The following is a 21,378-nucleotide window of genomic DNA, read 5'->3' as shown; positions in this document are numbered from 1 at the left end:
ACGAAGTGAGCCATCTTTGAGAAACGATCTACTGTTACCCAGATCATGTTGTTTCCTCCTGAGAATGGTAAGTCTACCACAAAGTCTGTAGCAATGTGTGTCCATGGTACTGGCAAGGGTTGGAGTAGGCCCCAAGGACGACCGGGTGGCAGTTTCTGTCTGGCACAATTTGAGCACGAAGCAACGTAGGAGAACGTATCTTCCTTCATGGTGGGCCACCAATAATACTTCTGCAGTTTAGCCAAAGTTCTGCGTTGACCAGGGGGTCCAGCCAGTTTGGAGTCGTGAGCCCATAATAACAGATTTTTTCTTAGGTTCTTGGGTACAATGGTTTTACCCACAGGTACTGAGTGAGTAGCTGACAAGATAACTCTTTTCGGGTCGATGATATGCTGAGGTTCATCTGGAACATCCTCAGAGAGGAATGAGCGAGATAGGGCATCTGCTCTGATGTTCTTATCTCCAGGGCGGTACTTCAGCACAAAGTTAAATCTGTTGAAGAACAGGACCATCTCGCTTGCCTATGGTTTAGGCGCTGTGCGTGGCGGAGGTACTCCAGATTTTTATGATCTGTAAAGACTGTGATCTGATGTTGTGCTCCTTCAAGCCAAGGGTGCCACTCTTCGAATGCCATCTTTATTGCCAGGAGCTCTTTATCTCCTATTCCGTAGTTCTTCTCCGCTGGTGAGAAGAGATGGGAGAAAAATGAGCATGGGTGTAAGGCCTTAGAATCACCGGCCTGGCTGAGCACGGCCCCTACGCCGACGTCTGAGGCATTGACCTCAATGATGAAGGGCCTGGTCGGATCCAGATGTCGGAGGCACGGCTTGCTCGAGAAGGTGTCTTTCAGTTTCAGGAATGCTGTTACTGTCTCCGTAGACCAATTGGCAACGTTGGCACCTTTCTTCATCATAGCTGTAAGTGGAACAGTTAGTGAGGAGTAGTTCTTGATGACTGTTCTGTAATAGTTGGTGAAACCCAGAAATCGTCTGAGAGCCTTTAGACCTGTGGGTCTAAAGGCTCTCAGACGAGACCTGTGGGTTGTGTCCATTTCTTAATGCTCTCCAGCTTCTGTGGGTCCATCTGGAAACCTTGGTTGGAAACAATGTACCCTAAGAAAGGCACTGATAACTTGTGAAACTCGCACTTAGACAACTTAGCGTATAAACGATTCTCGTAGAGTCTTTGCAGCACTCTTTTGACATCCTCCAGATGAGTGATCATGTCTTGGGAAAATATCAAGATGTCATCTAAGTATACAATGACACATTTGTAGAGGAGGTCCCGCAGAATGTCATTCATCATGTTTTGGAAGACAGTCGGGGCGTTGCACAGGCCAAAGTGCATCAGTAGATATTCAAAGTGACCGTCCCGGGTATTGAAGGCTGTCTTCCATTCATCACCAGAGCGGATGCGAACTAAGTTGTAGGCTCCCTTGAGATCAAGCTTGGAGAATATCTTGGCTCCCTGTAGTCTATCAAATAGCTCTGAGATGAGTGGTATGGGATAGCAGTCTTTCACAGTGATCTCGTTTAAACCTCTGTAGTCTATACATGGACACAACGTACCGTCCTTCTTCCCCACAAAGAAGAAGCCTGTGCTGGCAGGAGACTTGGAGGGTCTTATGAAGCCTTTTTGAAAGTTCTCCTGTATATATTCGGACATGGCTTTATTTTCTACCACGGAGAGTGGGTAGACCCGTCCTTTGGGTGATTCAGTGTTAGGCTTCAAATTGATGGCGCAGTCGGAGGATCTGTGTGGTGGTAGTACGTCTGCAACTTCTTTGGAAAATACATCTTGAAAAGATGCACAGTGAGGCGGCAACCCAGGCATCAATGGGGTAGTTGGCATGCAGGGTATAGGAGCAACCTCCATCAGACATTTACCATGGCAATCTGGACCCCAACGTGAAAGTTCCAGAGTGGCCCAATTGAATTGAGGCATATGTTGCTGCAGCCACGGTAGCCCCAGTACTATAGGGTGCATGGCCTTCTCTAGAACAAAGAAGGAGATAGTTTCAGAATGGAGAGCACCGGTCCGTAAACATACTGGTTTGGTGAGCTGGGTTACTTCACCCGGTAAGGGCTCTCCATGAATTGAAGATAGGAGTAGTGGAGACGTCATGGTGGTAGTGGGAATCTGCAAGTGCTCCACTAATCGTTGTAAAATGAAATTACCTCCTGCCCCTGAGTCCACTAAGGCAAGAGTTCTAAGGGTCCGTAGATCAAGGATACAGGAAGAGAGAGTAGAGGAGAGGGTGCAGTAAGATCTAAGAAGAGTCCTCCCGCAGGACTTAGGTCTGCCAGTTTCCCGGAAATATAGGGTATGTTTGAACAGCATGGCCAGCTTGTCCACAATACATGCAAAGCCCCAACTTCTTCTGTGTTCTTCTCTCTTCTGACGTCAGGTGACTGCAGCCTAATTGCATTGGTTCTTCCTCGCCAGCAACTGGACCCGAGGGAACAGGCCTGGGTGTAGACTTGACTTGAGCTTCACCCTGAAAGGGTCTTCTGGGAGTCTTGGTCTCTTGAACCTTGTCATGAAGTCGGTGATCAATCCTTGTTGCCAACTTTACCAGTTCAGCCAAGGTCTCAGGCATCTGACGAGCTGCCAGCTCGTCTTTCAAACGAGAGTTCAGTCCTTCAAAAAGAGGGTCTTCAGGCATTTAGGGTCCCAATGTAATTCAGATGCCAGTGTCTTGAATTCTATAGTGAAGTCAGCTAAAGGTTTAGTACCTTGCTTCAGGTGAACCAACGAAGATCTTGCAGTGGTATGCCGGGCAGGGTCATCAAAAACTGATCTGAACAGGTCAAGGAATCCGGCAAGATCATGTAGGATAGGATCATCGCGCTCCCACAGCGAAGAGGCCCAAGCCAACACTCTTCCGTCCAGATAAGACAAGATGTAGGTGGTCTTGGCATAAGCTGTAGAAAAATGGCTAGGTTGCAGGGAAAAGTGCATGCAACACTGGTTAATAAAACCTCTACATTTCCAAACTACCCCCGAGAAGCGTGTTGGAGCAGATAAAGGTACAATTGTCTTGACTGTCTCTTCTGGCGGTGTAATTTCTTTACCTGTGGTGGTGGGTAAGTTCATCTGTGCGTGCAGCTGGTTGAATGCAGCAGTCAAATTCTCCAGTGCATTCTGATGTTCGGAGATTCACTGGGCCAGGCCTGGAATGGCCTGCAATGGGGTGAGCTGAGCCGAATCCATGGAGTTAGCAATCTGTTATGGTTTAGCGTTGTTTGGGTGGATTCTTGGGTACTGTGGCAGATGACCACGCCCATGAGTACTTGCCAGGTTCTTGTAGCCTGGTTTGGCCTCTGTTGGAAACAGGATGCTGGGCTTGATGGACCCTTGGTCTGACCCAGCATGGCAATTTCTTATGTTCTTATGTTCTTAAGTATTCTAACCTATCGTGGTCCCATGGACATCCCTTAGCTGGCATCTCCTCTCATCTAGTGGCTTCATCACAACAGTAAACAAAAGGGTGACAGCGGGCATCCTTACTTTGTACCTCTCCCCTACAAAAAGGGATTGGAATATTTCCCATTAACCTTTATCCAGGCTTCTGGATGAGAATATAACCCTTGTAGTCAAGAAATTTGGACCGGACCCATTTTCTGCAATACTTTAAACATAAAGGCCCAATGGACCTGATTGAAGGCCTCTTCTGCATCAAAGGATAATGGAAGTGAAGGGACATCCTCTTTCCATACCAATTCAAAATTTTCCTGATGTTGTCTATTGCTTGTCTCCCATGAATGAAACCTGATTGAACTTTGCCTACCAGCCCTGGAATCTCCCAACTTAAACAAGTAGCCAGGATTATTACAAAAATCCTAGAAACCAAATGTAATAGGGAAATATTTCTATAAGAGCTACAAAATGAAGTATCCTTGCCTAGTTTAAGGAGTACTGTAATCCCTCCAAGATTCATGGAAGTAGGCAAATGTGGAGAAAATAACAGAGAATTAAAAAGGTTTCAACAACAGTGAGATTAAAAAAGTATTACATTTTTTTTATAGAATTTTGCTGTGAAACCATCAAGCCCTGGGAACCTGCTCAGTTTCAAAACCTTAATAGCCATCAGAACTTCCTGCCCCAAGATTTCTTGAGCTAATCACAACTGAGCTTCCTAAGGTTACAGGAAGCACAATTTGGCCCAGGTACTGATCAATTTCCACATCCTATATATTTTGATCCTGTAAAACCTAATAAATCTCTTCCTAATTATGTCATTATTAAATAGAAGCCTCCCACCTCATCTTTAATTTTATTAATTTGGTTGCGGGTTTGTTGGGTTTTCAACTTCCATGCCAATAGCATGCTAGGCTTATTTCCGAATTCAAAATAAGACTGACTAGTCAAATCCATTTTGTACTGAGTTTCATCAGCACTAAGTGAATTGAGCTGCCCTCACTTCATGTTCTATTGCCTAAGAATTATGGGGTCCCCTCAATTCTTGTGATACTGCTCAGGACTACAACTAGATTCTGTTAATCTAATCCTCTCTTTTTGTTTCTTCTTCTTTTTAGCTGCTGCCAAAGAAAACAGCCTATCTCTAATTACAGTTTTAAAGCAGTCCCACAAGGTTTGAGCTGGAACATTGTCATGATCAAAAAGTGGAAGTACTACTTAATCTCCTTCCTCAGATGTCACCTATGTTACTATCATTTAATAAAGAGTCATTTGGTCTTCAGAATATTTGTCCCGCATCTTTCTGAGTTAAAGAAATAGTATTGAATGGGAGCATGCTCTGAATAGAGTACTAGGCCAAATCAATAGATATTAATCCCAACAAACGTTATTGACTGATCAAAAACATGTCAATTCTAGAGTAAATACCATGTATCCTTGAGAAAAAGGTATAATTGTTAGGAACCTGGACCCTTGGGCTGTGGTGTGATCAGGGCTGGTGCATCCTATTAGGTGAACTAGGCAGTTGCCTTGGGCACCTACCATTAGGGGGTGCCGAAGAGCAGCCATGGGGGACCGCGAGTGGAGCCTACTCCACTCGCGGCAAAGAGGAGTAGAGATTCGGTGGGCCACAAGCAGTGTCCATCCTGCTTGTGGCCCAGAGAAGCACCACTCAGCGGGTACGAATGAGGTAGGAGATGACCATGTCCTAGTTGCATCGGTTCCTCCACAGGGATTCCAGAGGAGGAAGAGGACTCTGGTGGGGGTGAGAGGTACTGGGGCCATCAGGTGGCAGTTGTGTGTCTCCTAGAAGATTGTAACTCCCAGTTTTGCTCCTGGAGCCAAAGGTCAATCCATCCCGCCAAGTTGATGAGAGATTCCAGCAAGTCGGGAAGCTCACAAGCTGTCAGTTCATCCTTAATGCGAGAAGACAGTCTGTTCAGGAAGATGGAGCAGAGGCAATCCTCTCCCCAGTGGAGTTCTGTAGCAGAGTCCGGAATTTGATGATGTAATCAGAGAGGGAAAGACTGTCCTGATGGATGTGGAGGAGATCTGAGCCAGAGGCTGCTTGGCAACCTGGGTTATCAAATGCTGTCTTAAAGGCCACCAGAAAGTGTTGAAGGTCCTGAAGAATGGGGTTGGAGCACTCCCACAAGGGAGAGGCCCAGGCTAGGACCTTGCTGTCCAGAAGAGAGAGAATATAGGTAGTCTTCACAGAGTTATCTCTGAACAGTGCTGATTGGAGATAAAAATGCATATTGCACTGGTTGATGAATCCCCGGCATAATTGAGGCTCCCCGGTATAGCAGGGAGGAGTTGGAAGTAGAATGACTGAGTGTGGGGGTACTTCAGGGCAGCGGATGTCGGTGCAGGAGGCATCGGTGTTCCCTTGGAGACTGAAGAGTCCAGGTGGGCATTGAGATGCTCCATAGAGGCCGCTAGAGCTTCAATAAAACGTTGCTGCTCCTGGATCTTCTGTGCCAGGCCCAGGATGGCCTGAAGAGCCAAGGTCTCCACTAGGTCCATGGGCTTGGCAATTTGTTGCATTTGTAACTCCTGGGCCGAGGGGGAGTTGGTGCTACCTGCGGGGAGGAGTCCCACAGGTCCCCACCATCGTCAGGGGGTGCTGGCAGAAGCAGAAGCCCAAATGGAGCTTCGCCAATACCAACCCACATTCCTCTTAGGTTGAGCCCTCGGTGCCGGGACTGGCTGGTCTTAGGTGGAGGCTTCTTCGACAATGGAAGTCCAGGCAGGCGGGAAGTGTTGCAGGCCAGCACACTTAGATATCAGCAGAAGAACAAACAAGGGTCAGGCTCAGACTGAAGGAAGAGGACCACAGCAACATTGGTGTCCAGGCAGTGGTCAGAGGCAGGTGGCGAGGGACAAGATTGGTGTCCAAGCAGTGGTCAAGGCAGGCGGCAAGAAACAGGGTCGGTGTCCAAGCAGTGGTCGAGGCAGGTGGAGTACATTCAGTGTCGGAGTCCAGACAAGGGTCAAAGCCAGAAGATCAATCCACAAGGAAGACGAAGAAGTGGAAGATGAAGACCACAGGAACACTAAGAGACGCAGAAGACAAATGAAAGGAACTGACCACAGATGAGGAAATCCAAGGACAACCAGATGATGGGAACCATGGACAGAAGACACAGACTCAGGAACCACAGCAAAGCAGAAACCAGGAATCAAAGACAGAAACACAGGCAATCCACTACTCCCTAAGGAGTCGACCCATTGCCAAGGTGAGGGAGGAATGCTGAGGTGGCATTTTATAGGCCACTGTGGTAACCTCATTTTAGTGCACCTTCAGTGTTTTCCCGCTGTGGGCCCTATAAGAGGGATGGCATTAGCGTACACAAGCCCATAGGGGGCCCTGAAACAGGAGTGCCGACAGCGGCACAGCCGGAGCAGAAGCCTGCCGTGTGGCCAGAGACACTCGGCCCGGCAGCGGGGAGAGCAGTGGGGGAGGCCTGCTGAATGCGGCGAAGCACCATGCACCCAAGGAGAGGCCTCCTCCGGTGGAAGGGCAGGAGATAAATGCGGCAGTCTGTGGGACAGACCTGCAGACCGCAAAGTGTAACAGCCAACTTCTTTTCAAATTCTCTCTTAGCCTGTCTTATCAATATCGTACATTTAACTTGCCAAAGCTTATGCTTTAACCTATTTTTTTCTGATGGTTCCTTCTTCCAATTTTTGAATGAAGATCTTTTGGCTAAAATAGCCTCTTTTACCTCACATTTTAGCCATGTTGACAATCGTTTGACCGTCCTTTCACCTTTTTTAATGCATGGAATACTTCTGGACCATGCTTCTAAAATGGTATTTTTTAACAATGTCCATGCCTGTTGCACACTCTTAACTTTTGTAGTTGCATCTTTCAGTTTTTTGAACTATTTTTCTCATTTTATCAAAGTTTCCCTTTTGAACGTTTAGTGTTAGAGCTGTGGATTTACTTACTGTCTCCGTCCCAGTCATTAATTCAAATTTGATCATATTATGATCACTATTGCCAAACGGCCCCACCACTGCTACCTGTTGTGATCCCGGGCCGAGGGGTTCCTGGCTGGGTCCTCCTACCAGGTCGGACAGGTCCCTCGATGGCGGCCGCGGATCACGCGGGCCGCGGCGCGTCTCTCCCTACATCCGCAAATCAACGTCGGGGAGAGCGCGGCAGGACCCGCCCCCTTAAAGGGGCCAAGGCAGGAAAGTCGGGTTGGCCCCGGATGTGTCGCTGACAGTGCAGACCCCTGTGGTACTCCTGTTTGTAAAAAAAGTGGAATGGCTCAACACAGCGCTACGTGTACATGTACCGCATAGAAATCTTAGATCAGCGAATAAAGCTCTCTTAACTGTTCCGTCGGTTAAACAGCACATTTAACCCAGGTCAGGGAACGAGCATTGTCACTGGCTGGACCCATATTATGGAATACAATGCCCCTTGAAATAAGATTACAGAGAAATTTCAAACTGTTCAAAGTAAGTCTGAAAACCTGGCTTTTCAAACAAGTTTTTATAAAGAGAACGGAGAAAGTAAGTAAGGAAAAGCTGGCGTTACAAATCAGCACCCAGCAACTAGTTACCCATGCTACTGGTAACTATTGTTACTCTCACTGATAAACGTAGATAAAAATTTGAAAGTACAAGAATGAATTACATGTAATCTAACCACGAGACATGTAACAAAAGGACAATATATGACATAAATCAAATAGCCTTTATATGAAATTATATGTTTCCGGATATTTATTGGCACCCCTGTTAAGTATTAATGGTTTTTTTTACTATATGTGCCTGTTTGTAAACCGTTATGATGGTAAATAACTTAATGACGGTATAGAAAAGATTTTAAATAAATAAATTAAATAAATAAATAAATACATATCCTCTTTCCACCATGTCTCTGAGGTGCCAATTAACTCTATGTCATCATTCACTGCTATACATGCTAACTCTCCCATCTTACTTCTTAGACTTTTGGCAGTAGCATACAAATATTTCAAAGTGTATTTTTTGTTTGTATTAACATTCTGCTTTTCTGTTGACAGGGATAAACTGGAATCTTTTAGCTCAGGTGAGTCTTTAATTATAGGCACTTGGACTACTTTTCTTATTATTGGAACCTCTCTTTTGGGATGCCCTAACTCTAATGCTTCATTAATATCCCTTAAAGATACCTCCCTCTGAACCATGTGCTGCTGAACGACTGTCAGCTTTCCCCTTTGATTTAGTTTTAAAGCTGCTCTATCTCCTTTTTAAAGGTTAGCGCCAATAGCCTGGTTCCACCCTGGTTAAGGTGGAGCCTATTCCTTCGGAAGAGACTCCCCCTTCCCCAAAAGGTTCCCCAGTGCCTTACAAAACTGAATCCTTCTTCCTTGCACCATCGTCTCATCCACGCATTGAGACTCTGGAGCTCTGCCTGCCTCTGGGGACCTGCGCGTGGAACAGGAAGCATTTCAGAGAATGCTACCTTGGAGGTTCTGATTTCAGCTTTCTACCTAAGAGCCCAAATTTGTCTTCCAGAACCTCACTCCCACATTTTCCTATGTCGTTGGTGCCCACATGTACCATGACAGCCGGCTCCTCCCCAGCACTGTCTAAAATCCTATCTAGGTGACACATGAGGTCCGCCACTTTCGCTACAGGTGGGCATGTTACCAGGCAATCCTCATGCCCACCAGCCACCCAGCTGTCTACATTCCTAATAATCGAATCACCAACTATGACGGCCGACCTAACCCTTCCCTCCTGGGCTCTGGGAGAAACATCCTCATTGTGAGAGGACAATGCACCACCTGGAGAGCAGGTCCTTGCTACAGGATCATTTCATGCTGTACCAGGTTGATACTTTCCAACCAGGAGACCTTCCTCCTCTAAGGCAGCACCAAGGCTGCCAGACTGAAGTTTAGACTTGGCTACTATGTTCCTGAAGGTCTCATCTATACACCTCTCTGTCTGCCTCAGCTCCTCCAGGTCTGCCACTCTAGCCTTTGAGAGATAGGAGCTTTTTGCACCAGGTGCACACATACAACCTCTCACCAGTGGGTAAAAAATAATACATGTGACACTCGATGCAAAAAACTGGGAGGCCCCCCTCTTCCTGCTGGACTGCTGCCTTCTTCTTAAATTTGTTCAGTTCCTAGTTAAGTTTAGGTTGCTATGAGAGTAGGAATGTGTACAATTAGGGTCCTTTAAATGTATTAGTGAATTCACTATTTATCTGGTACTGACCTACAAAGAAATAATTAAACTCTTGATAAGGCATAGAGAATATCTGAATTTAAGTTAAAAGGCTGATTAATTTTTTTTTTGTTTGAAAGTGCCATCTGCCAATAAATCAAGGGATGAGCTAAGGGTAGGTGGGAGAGGGGTGGGAGGGAGGTAAAGACAAGCACACAAACTCCTGGTTATTGCTTGTTCTCTGTCTAGCTATTTAATGCAAAACATACAAACTCCTGGTTTTTGCCTGCCCTCTGACCAGCTATTTAATACAAAACACACAAACTCCTGGTTATTTTGCCTGCCTTCTGACTAGCTATTTAATACAGACACACAAACACACTAAACAATATACCTCAATAGTTTAATTCTCCACAAAACTTTTACGTTCTAAAATTTCCCCAAGCAGTACTTACGGATTCTTTTCAACCACCAGCAAGGTGATCCTCATCTCTCAGTGCTCCCACTGGGTGGTGTTAGGCCGGGCATCATGGGCATGATGCAGCAGAGATCGAGAGTAGGAGGCTACACTCTGGTCACACATCAGTCATGGCAGGCAGCACTTCATCTTGCCAGCTGTAACGACCCCCAGTCAATCTGGGGCTGGTGTTGAATCAGCTAAGGCAGGCCTAGGATAACTTCATTCACTGCTTTAGGCAAGACGTATAGGCGGATGATTTCCTGAAGAAGGAGGCTGGTGTACATCCGAAGTGGGGCCATGGCCCTGGTAATCTGCCCTGGCAGGGGTTCTCCAGATATGGAGGACATGGTGAACACCATCTTCATAGAGATGCCATATTGTGGTACCAAAGCCTCATTGATGAAACTTCCAGCCATGCCTGTGTCCAGGAAGGTATCACCCAAGGCCAGACACACTGGTAGTAGAATCTGGGGAGAAGTACAACATTAACCTAGGGTGGCCTCTCCCACCAACCCTTGGCCTGAGAGTTTCCCGGCAGTTGGCAGTGAAATGCCCTGCTCAAGCACACCACAAGCAGAGGTTGAGGCATCTGCATCCCTGGTGTTCCTCTGAAGAGATGCACAGGCAATCCACCTACATAGGCTCTTCAGGTGAGTCGTGAGACTCTGCCACCCTGACTGGTGTTATTGGACACTGGAATTGGGGTGCCAGTCATATTGGCTTGACCTCGTTCCTTAGCCCACTCCCGGAATCGGAGATTCAACTGGATGTACAGTCTGATATGGTTCTCCAGAATATCTGGTGGATTCCAGCCAACCAACTCATCCGTAATGGGTTCAAATAATCCTTGTTGGAAAATAGAGGTTAAGCTATCATCTCATCACTGAAGTTCTGAGGCCAAGGTCCCATACAGCCCACACTGACAGTTGGCGGACATAGTGAACTAGCTGGAGCTTCACCTATACCAGCTGTCTTCCCTGCAGATTGAGACCTTGGGTTCTGATGGCCGGCAGGTCTTAGGAGAATCACTGGTGTGATAGCCAGAAAGCAAGTGTCCAAGTAGAGGTGAAGGCCAGGTCAGGCAACAGACAGTAGAATCCAGTAGACAAGCCAGAGGTTGGGGTAGGCAGCAGACAGGCAAAGTCAGGTCCAAGAGGAAATCAGTAAGGTCAGAGAACAAGCCAAGGTCAAACCAGGAAATCAAGTCAAGGGAGATAGAGCAAGACGAAGGCGAGGAAGGGAAAAAAATACAACAGAGAGGTCAAGACCAAGCAAAGGAGACGGATCAGAACACAGAACCACAGCAGGAGGCAGGAACACAAGCGAACAGGAATAGTGGCAGACAAAGCAAGGACAAGCAACATGCATTGAGGACCAGATCACTCAGGAGACCTGTTACCGAGGCAAGGACTGCAGGGCTGAGCAAATAGCCAGAGAGGGTGATATCATCCAGGAGTGACTCCTGCCTTTCCCCGCCTTGACACATATATTATGTGCGTATTGGAGCACGCATGTACCTAAGGCATCCATCGCTGGGTCCATGCTGTAGGCGCATTTGTGTGCGTGTAATGGAAGTGTTCTGCCGCGACAATAACGTGGGATGCCAGTAAATCAGATGGCTGGGAGGGAGCAGCCGGGGACCACGGGTTCCAACAATAATTACGATTAGAAAAATTATGCACTTTTCATGCATCCATAAGTCCCAACAAAGATGCAATTGATTTTAATTTATTTCTCTGAGCAGCACGCTGAGACAAATTACTCCTGCCAGAGTTATAAAGTATAGGAGAAAAAGTAAGAGTGATGTCACTCCAACATATCACTTGCCTTTCTAATTTCCCACTTAGCTGTTCCCTCAGGTGCAGGAAAAAGTCTCCCTGTTTGCTGTTAGGAGTATAAAGATTCACTAAGGAGAAAATATTTATTTATTTAAAATTATTTATAGCCAAAGTTCCAGTACCACTTCCACTTTCACAAACAAAAATCTCCCTACCCTATCCCTCAGTGACTCTAAAACAACCTCATGCATAGTATTAGGATACCCACCCCACCCCCCTTTTTAAAGCACACAAGATTAGATGCAAAGAAGATGAGAGAAAACAATTTACTATTCAGCAATCGCTCATCATGTTTCTTTAAATGTGTTTCCTGTTTGAAAAAATATGGACGCCTTAGATCATTTTATTTCTTTAAACAGAAGCTGACATTTCATTGGGAAATGTAATCCTTTAACATTCAAGGAAACCATTTTAACATTAGACATAGCAGAAAAAAAAAAAAGATTTGAGCTCTCAAGCCACCTTCCATTACAGCTCCTTGTTGTACTCCCCAGAACCGACTAACCCCCACCACCTTAGCTCTCTTTCTTCCCCCCATACCCCTTCCCCCATACATTCCTCCTACCCCCCCATTTCCCTCCATGCATCCATGTGCAACCCCTAGCACATCCTCCTCTGGGAATGATGTTCTCCTCGAGATGGCCCCCACATCTCAAGCCATATCGGCATTCAATGCCATTTCCTATAGCAGAAAAAACAACAGATGGCACTTCCTATAGAAGCAGAAAATAACAGATGGTAAACATATAAATATCAGTATAACAGTCAACAAGCAGACTAGGAAAGAATTGAACCCCCAGTCTGCAATCATCCACCAAAACACGAGAGCAGTCTTCCGGAGCAGACCCACACAAATGTCAACAGCCAGATCTCATAGAACAGTCAAGAAGCCCCCATCCACCACAGTAGTAGCAGAGTCGCCTCCCGCCTTTAGGTACTCTCTCTGCCATTTAGAAGGTTCTCTACATGGTAGGGGCTTAGAAATCAAAGTCCTATACTTCAGCTGAATGCCAGCTTTTCCCAATGTTTTGCCAGCTTCCTCTGCAGAACGCACTTGCAGTGTCGTTCCACTAATAGTGAATGAGAATCCAAAAGGAAAAAGCCACTTGTACCAGTTATTTTCCATCCTGACAGCATCACTAACCGGCTTCAGTTCTCTCCTGCATCTTAAGGTGGCAGGAGCTAAGTCCTGATGCAGTTCAATAGCTATACCTTTCCAGCCGATGATTCTAGCCTTGCTCATTACACTCTCTTTAGGAGAAAAATAGTGAAGGCAGGCTACAATGTCCCAGGTTTTATTACAAGGAATAGACCCTAGTGCTCTGCTTGCATGGTCAATCCTCATCTCATGCTTTGAGGCCACTGGATCTTCAGGCCTTAGTATGGCTGCACATATAGATTGCACAACATCAGGGCAATTAACATATTCCTCAATCAGGCAACCTATGAATCTGCATATTACACCTTCTGGTGCTGTTCTCCTCTATTTTGTAAACTAACTCATGGTTCATTTGCGCCAAATGCTGCACCTCTTTTTGCAGCTGTATTATGTCTTCAGCCTGCTTGGCCTTCTTCCACTCTGCCTCCAGGTTTGTCAATATCCTGCCTCAAGTCAGCTACCATGTCTTGAGTTTCACCATCTACTGTCACTATGTCAGCTTTTGAGTCTTTAAACCGCTGCTGGAAATCAGATTGCGTTAGTGTGCCAATGTCGCAGACGTCCTCTTCAACCTCCACCACTACTTTAGCCTCCTTTGCAGTGCCTGACAAAGTTGCAAGCTGCGCCTCTTTCTGACCAGCCAAATCACCTGGGAAGGAGAACTCCTTCAGATCCACTGACTTCTTCCAGATTGACGACTTTGGATGATAAGTTCGATCGGCACCAGAAGCCTACTCTATAGATGCCTGAAGATGTTGTATTCAGCTTTTTAATAAAAATTAAGGGGAGCAGTTCTCCTACACAATCATGTTGGGTAGGTGATGTCACTTCCCCACCAGTGAAGATGGTTTTAGGAAGAACAAGGACTGCCTGAGTGTGCTTACATGTGCAAATATAGTGGGCACACATAGTGGTGGGAAAATTCAGGCCATAAAGCCCAGTCAAGGATGTCATTCATTTACCTGTTGAATAAAGGCCCAACCTAATGCATAGATGGACTAGGAAATATTTTTGTACTGGTTTTATCATGTCTTTGCACCTGCACAGAAAGCACACCAGGAGAAACTCAGAAAGCCCGAAGACACAAAAGTTATTGTGATTTTAGAGTGGAAGAGTAGGCTAGTGGTTAGAGCAATGGACTATGACCCAGGCAACTGGAGTTCAGCTCCTGCTGCTGCTCCTTGTGACCTTGGACAAGTCGCTTTTCCCTCCGTTGCCTCAGGTACAAAATTAGATTATAAGCCCTGTGGGGATAGGGAAATACCTAAATGTAAGCTTTAATGTACACTATGAAGTGCAGAAAAGTGGAATATAAAAATCTAAAAATAGATAACTGTTGAGCTCATCCTCCTGAATCACAGTTAGTATATGGAAATATTTTTAACATCTTCCTTCCTGCAAATGTAACCTCACTCATACAGCCAATGGATCAGGGAATTATAGAAAATCCTATACAGAAGTGATTTTATGAGGAAGCTACTTAATTATGAAAGCACCTTTCCAGAATTTCAGTCACAGAACACCATTAAAGATGCAATTTTCAATGTGGCATGTGCCTGGTCTTATTTATATGGCCAAGCCCTAACTTCTGGACCTATGCCACTAGTAATGTGTCCTTTGTTTGCTTCAACATTCTCACTTAATCCATGTTTTTGTTGCTGTGTTGGGATTAAAGGTGATCAGAAGAGGATGGCATTGTTTTTGCCTATCTCTTTAACGGGCCGATACAGTAAGACGTGCGGGAGAGCCGGCGAGCGCCCGCTCTCCCGACACGTGCCCAGGCCACTCTCCTTACTGTATAAGGGGTAATAGTGTGTCGAAAACGCGCGGCCAGCCCCCCCAAAACTAATAGCGCCCGCAACATGCAAATGCAGGTTGATGGGCCTATTAGTTATTCCCGCGCGATACAGAAAGTAAAATGTGCAGCGAAGCCGCATATTTTACTTTCAGAAATTAACGCCTGCCCAAAGGCAGAAGTTAATTTCGGCCGGCACAGGGAAAGTGTACAGAAAAGCAGAAAAAATTGCTTTTCTGTACACCCTCCGATTTAATAGCATAAGTCGGAGGCCCCAAAAATTAAAAAAATTAAAAATTAAAAAAAAAAATTTATAATCTGCCCGCGGCCCGCAGGTTGGAAGACAGACTCTCAATTTTGCCAGTGTCCATTTTCCGAACCTGTGGCTGTCAGCCGGTTCGAGAACCGACGCGGTAAAATTGAGCGTCCGCTGTCAAACCCACTGACAGCCGCTGCCGCTTCTGTCAAAAAGGAGGCGCTAGGGATGCGCTAGAGCAGGGGTGGGCAATTCCGGTCCTCGAGGGCTGCAAACCAGTCGGGTTTTCAGGGTATCCTTAATGAATATGCATGAGAGAGACCTGCATACACACTGCCTCAGTTGTATGCAAATCTATTTCATGCATATTCATTAGGGGTATCCTGAAAACCCGACTGGTTTGCAGCCCTCGAGGACCGGACTTGCCCACCCCTGCGCTAGAGTCCCTAGCGCCTCCTTTTCCCTGTTTTTACCATGTCACCTAATTTAAATACAGAATCGCGCGTGCCAGGAGAGCGAGCGTTCGTCCGCTCTCCTGCAGACTTTACTGTATCGGCCCGTTAGTGATTGGCTCTTCACTGACAGCTGAGGAGCCAATCCTTGTTGAGAATTCAATTCTGAACGGGGATCAGCTCTTAAACTATCAGCTCACAGCTCACAGTGTATTAAGAGAACAGTAGGAGTCTGTAATCCTGTTCTGCATTTTTGCAACTTCTGGGAATCCTGGTTGGGGATGAAGGTCAGATGATCCAGGCCACACATATCTACTTACAAGAACAGGTGAGTGGATACACAGATACAAGGCTTGCAGGTTTCTTCCTGGTCCACAGACCTCAGTCCTCTCTAGCCATTAAGCTGCCTGAAACACTATGGTGTTCCTAGCAAACCCCTGAGGACCAATTCAGATCCTCCTCAGGGGGTGCGGCTGCAAACCTTTGCTTTAGGCAAACCCCTCTCGGTTGCTCAGCCCCCTTAACAAAAAGTGGCTTAGAGGCAGAGCTCCAGCCTTCAACTAGGATAAATCCTCTTTCAAAACTGGCCAGAACTATTTTTGCCCTGACACAGCCGAGCAAAAGTCGGTTCTCTTTCCAGCAAAGCCTGAAAGAAAAATGATGAGATTTTTTGCTAACCCGTACTTAAACCCCAGGGACTCATACTGAGGACAGGGAAAAGCCACCATCAAGCAGGCCTGGATTTAGGCATCTGCAACGTAGGCAACTGCCACCGGCACCAAATTCTTATAGGTGCCGGAGTATTGCCAACACCGCCCTGCATAAAGCGGAGCCTGCAGAACGCAGCACCGCAGCACCGCTTCTCTCCTCTAGCAGTGCCCAAAAAAATGATGGAAAAGCAGCGCGGGCCTTCAACAGCCCTCGTGCCCTGACGGATTCTGCGGTGTCCCGTCCCCTCCTCCTGCACAAGCTTCCTGTTACCATGGAAGCCAGCGCAAGGGATGGAGCATCGCAGGATCCATCACTGGGCGAGGGCTGCAGATGGAACCCACCGTTTTTTTTTCTTCAGCAACCAACTTGGAGGCGAGGAGCAGTGCCGGTGGAAGAAAGTCAAGCCGCCTTTGCGGTGATATCTTCATGTGATCTCTCTCTCTCTCTCTCTCTCTCAAATCGCACATGACAAACGATCCCAGCTCCTCGAAGTGTTACATGCCCAAAAACAGACAACATCCTTCAGCTCCGAGCCTCGCCCGTGCCACTTCTCATCTCGCCCGTCCTTTCAGACCTGCCGCTCCTACCAGCTACTCTGCCACCCCGCCAAATTCCGGCGCTCTGGGCCAGCGCCTGCCCCGCCTAATGCTTCCGCCAGCCTTGGTGAGGGAGGGAGAGAGGACGGGATTTTGGCAGGAGATATTGTCCCCATCCCACCTCCACCATAAGGAGGAGGAAGAGGGTAACACCCCTCCTCCCACTGCCTATGGGTGCCTGCTGCCTTAATCCGGCATTGCATACAAGGAGTGAGGTTAAAAAAAAATATTTATTCTGTCATGCCATTCAACCACAGCATCTAGGCCAGCAGGTCAAGAAAGAAAAACTCCCATGCACATTGTGCAAAGTTAGTACTCCCTCTGTGAAAATTGTGTTGGGTTTTTCCCTTCAAGTCTGCCAGCCGCAATTAGTTGTTAAAGACAAGTCAAACTAAAGAGGGCTTTATTTTACCTCACGACTGGTGCAATATATTTTCTGTGTGTTGTAAAGTCCTTTGATAAGACAGCATGATAGGAGAGAAGACCAGGATCTTTGGACACAGCTTTGCTCTTCTCTCTCACGCAGAGGCAGCAGCGAAAACCCTGTTGGCCAGGAGGAAAATCCTATTTTTCTACAGCTGCAGTTTCAGTGTTTTATCACCAGAGGGAGCGCATTACCCTGGCCTGAGTAAGGTGTAACAGAGTAACTTTCCCCATAGTTTATACTTTTTTATGTTTTCCAGTACGTGGAATGTTGGAAAATATTATATAAAAGGGATCGATGACAGCCTGGCTGTCTATCGGCACAACACCTGTCCAACAGCAAAACAAAATTCATCAAATTTGGCAGGCAGGAAAAAAAATACGATTCTCCCTAGAATTTTGAAAACTAGAAGCTTCAGGTCAGTATTTTTGTAACTTAAATTTTGATTGATCAATACAGAAAGTATACAGAAAAATGGGCTACAGTTAGCGCCCAGATGTGATATTGACATATAACAACCAAGCACATTGCAATAAATAAAGTGATGGTGAAATCACATTTCTGTGAGTGAATTTTCTCATTTTATACCTCCTCTCTCCCCCTCCCCAATCAGTTATCTGAGCAAGGTACAGTATTTGATTGATTGAAAGTGCAATGATGGTTTGCAGGAACATACGAGCAACAGCTGGTGAAGCACACAAAGCGTAACACAGCAGGGACAAAACCCAGAAATGTGAGAGATAATTAAGGCTAGCTGAGAAATTACGACCATTACGAGAATAAGCCAGAGGTATCAATAATTCTTAAAGCAAAGTATTAACTGGTGGCCCAGACCTAGGTGCACTCTCTTCGCTTGAGGCGGAGTTGTCACCTGTATTGGAATAGTGTCTAGATTTCCAACATAGGCAGGGCTGCCAAGTCTTTTCATGGCATGGTAACCTGTCATTATGTTGAGCAGTAAGTTTGCTCATTTAATATACCCTATCTAGTCTAATCTGCACAGCACCAATGGATGGGACCTCCGGCTTGTGCCACCATAGAGCGATTTCACATCGAGCAGAAGAGACTACTCGCTGAGCCCAGCGCTGGGAGAAGAGTGAACCCTGGTCTGGGAATATATTGATTAGACAGATTTTAGGGTCTCTAGAGATCTTGAAGCGAGTAACTAAGTAAATAAAATCAATAACTGCTTCCCATAAATGCATAGTACTCGGACACTCTCATCATTGATGAAAGTAGGTTCCTTTAGTGGCACAGCCTTTCCAACAGTGATTATTACCACCCCCGACCATTTTACTTAATCTATCAGGGGTAAGATACCACCTATACAAAACTTTGATTGCCGAAGATACTGAACTGCGACTAGTAGGGATAAAAGATTGTTCCCATTCACAATCCTCAAGTGTCTCACCAATATCTCGTTCCCATGCTATTTGGAAGGCAATCTTTCCCCGGGAAACCCCTTTAATAAGAGCAATAATCTTGGAGATGGGTTTGGAAATCTTATCTGCATATGAGCAATACTTTTCAAAGAGAGATTTACCCTGCTTTAGTGCCATCCCAATTTGTGCTGTAGAGAAGAAGTGGAGGATCTGGTTGAAAGCGAACAGATCCTTACTAGATAAATGGTAGGTGTGTTGTATATCGGTGAAGGGTTTAGATTTTTGGCCATCCCATAGTTGTTCCCATTTGTAGAGACCCCTCTCTTGCCAGCGCCTTGCCAACCCGGGGTTCATACCTGGGAGAAAGGATTTATCAAAAAGAAATGATGTTAGATGAAAAGCGCTTTTATCACCAGCCATCTGAGGCCTCCATTTACCCCACACGTTCAAAATCAGCCACGAAGAAGGAGATAATTCTGTAAGATCCATCCTCCCCCTTTGCCAGGCTCTAATATGTAGTGGTCAGTATTTTTGGACAACCAAGCTTCCATAAAAGTTCACATTGATTGTTGCGGTCCTGGCCGCGAGCACCGCGACCAGGCCCTTACCTCCTTGTTCCCGGACCTGCTCCTGCCTCCGGAGCCCTGGTTTGCGGCCTGTTTGGCGGCGTTCCCGCTGGGGCTGCGCCGCCGCGAAGGTGCCTGAGGACGCCCTGCGGCTAGGCGCGCGTGCGCGCCACTTGGGCGCCTTTCTAGCCCGTTTCCCACCAGTGGTGACTCCGCCCAGTTCCTGACGTCATACGCCGCGGCCTTGATAAGCTGGCCGCGGCCGTCCAGTCCTTGCCTTGCAATGGGTTAGCTTTCTGGTTTCCTGTTGCGCTGTGCCCCGGAGCGACTCGCTTGCCTTCGTCGCTCCATTCCTGCTACAGTACCTGCTAGGTTCCTGTTTACCTGCTTCAGATCTTGCCTGGTTCCAGTACCCGAGTCTTGCTACAGTTCCTGCCTGGTTCCAGAACCCGAACCCAGTTACAGTATTGCTACTGTCCTAGTCTGGTTCCAGTTACCTGTCCTGATCCACGACCCGCCTAAGTCCCAGCGGCCGGGCCCCTACGGGCTCCTCCCGGGGGAGCTTCGGCTTCCAAGTCCCAACGGTTGGGCTCCTATGGGCTCCTCCCGGGGGAGCACCAGCTTCCAGGGTGAAGAGCATCTACATCCTGCCTAAACATCTGCCTCCCGGCCTGCTGTTCATTAGAGACATTGACCATCTATTCCCAGTCTCCAGCAGGTCGGCCCAAGGGTCCACTAAACTGAGACTCCCACAACATTGATTTATATAGAAAACAGTTAAAGACTGCAGAATGTTGACCAGCGCTTCATCCCAAAAGACCCCTTTATCCTTTCAGCTCTTTGGCTCAGAGCAACACAGGCAGACAAAGACAAGAAAAAAATAACTGAAGCAGCTGATGAAAGATGGCACCAAAGGTCAGGCACTTGGGGGGTAATCTTAGGCGCCTTGCTGACCACTGTGCTCTGGTTTCACTTGCAGCCACAAAAGCTTTCCTAAATCTGAAGCTTGTAAAGCAAATTACTGTGTAGACCATACCTTCGCAAGACTGATTTTAGAAGTGTATTGCAAGCGATTGCCCTATCCCATGTGGATTTCTGTAATTGTTTTCATCTGGGTTTAAGGAAGAAAGTGTTGTCACAGTTGTAAATAATTCAGAATGCAGTCCAAAGAGAAATTACGAGCCGCAGAATTTAGGACAGGGCAACCCCTTTGTTGATTGCACTACACACTGGTTACTAGTAAGATTGCGGGTATATTTTAAAATGTTGAGCTTGATATTTAGAACCTTGAGAGGCTGTGGCCCAGGATTTTAATGGAAAGATGTGCATGGTATGCACCCGTTCAGCAGTAACGCTCAAGCCAAAATGCCTGCTTGGGAATTCCATCAGTAAAGTAACTGAGATTAATGTGTGTTAGGGAGAAATCGCCTACTGTGACGGCACTGCAATTTTGGAATCAAATGTTGGAAGACGAGCTCGTTATCTGGCCATTAGTAAAATGCTCAAAATTTGGAGCTTTGAGCAGTTACAGAGGCAATGCTGGGGGCAGGTAGAGATAAGTAGTTTAGAACCCCAGAATAGTCAGTTTCTTTTGGGTGGAACCATCGCTGCGCAATCTGATTTTGGGTTGTGCAATCCGGGTGTAATTGGGATGTTTATGCATCTCTCTGATATATTTTGATAATGATCAGTGGAGTTGGGATCAGTTCAAATGTGCTAATATACAGTAGTTATTGGTTAAACAGAATGTTTCTGTTGGACATTATAATGTCTTATTTGATTATTTGGACTTTTAAGTTGTATTGGGGGAGGGGGAGATGTTGTACTGTTTGTTGGTATTCGACTTATGCTGTAACCCATACCTAACAATGGGTTTGTGTCTGACTTTATGGGAATTGAGATTGTCTTGGGCTGAATTTTCAAAAGACGTCACACACACAAAGCGCACAGAAGCGATTCCATGTGTACTTTTATGCAAACTGGAAAGAGGAGGTTTGGGAGGGGGAGGGAGTTGGAGCGGGGATAGCATTTATGTACATACTTTTGCATTTCAAAAGCATGCCTGTAAATCTACTCGCACCCATTTCCACCTGCTAATGCGAATGCTGCGCTGCATTTGGCACATACCTGCTAATTTTCAAAGTG

General features: G+C 46.4%; 1 protein-coding gene across 1 annotated transcript in view; it reads left to right on the top strand.

The window, feature by feature from the left end:
• The window catches only part of SEZ6L2 (seizure related 6 homolog like 2), a 246,662-nt gene extending 242,013 nt beyond the window's left edge, over positions 1-4,649 (top strand). The window contains exon 18 of the mRNA XM_029606956.1: positions 4,539-4,649. Coding sequence (XP_029462816.1) covers positions 4,539-4,568 — 30 coding nt within the window. The 3' untranslated portion in view covers positions 4,569-4,649. The remainder of the gene's footprint in view (positions 1-4,538) is intronic.
• Positions 4,650-21,378: the final 16,729 nt, after the last annotated feature.

The sequence above is a fragment of the Rhinatrema bivittatum genome, chromosome 6 (genome assembly GCF_901001135.1).
Source record: "Rhinatrema bivittatum chromosome 6, aRhiBiv1.1, whole genome shotgun sequence".
NCBI classification, from domain to species: Eukaryota; Metazoa; Chordata; class Amphibia; order Gymnophiona; family Rhinatrematidae; genus Rhinatrema; species Rhinatrema bivittatum.
The sequence above is the reverse complement of the archived record's forward strand: the minus strand, read 5'-3'. Positions and strand labels throughout refer to the sequence as shown.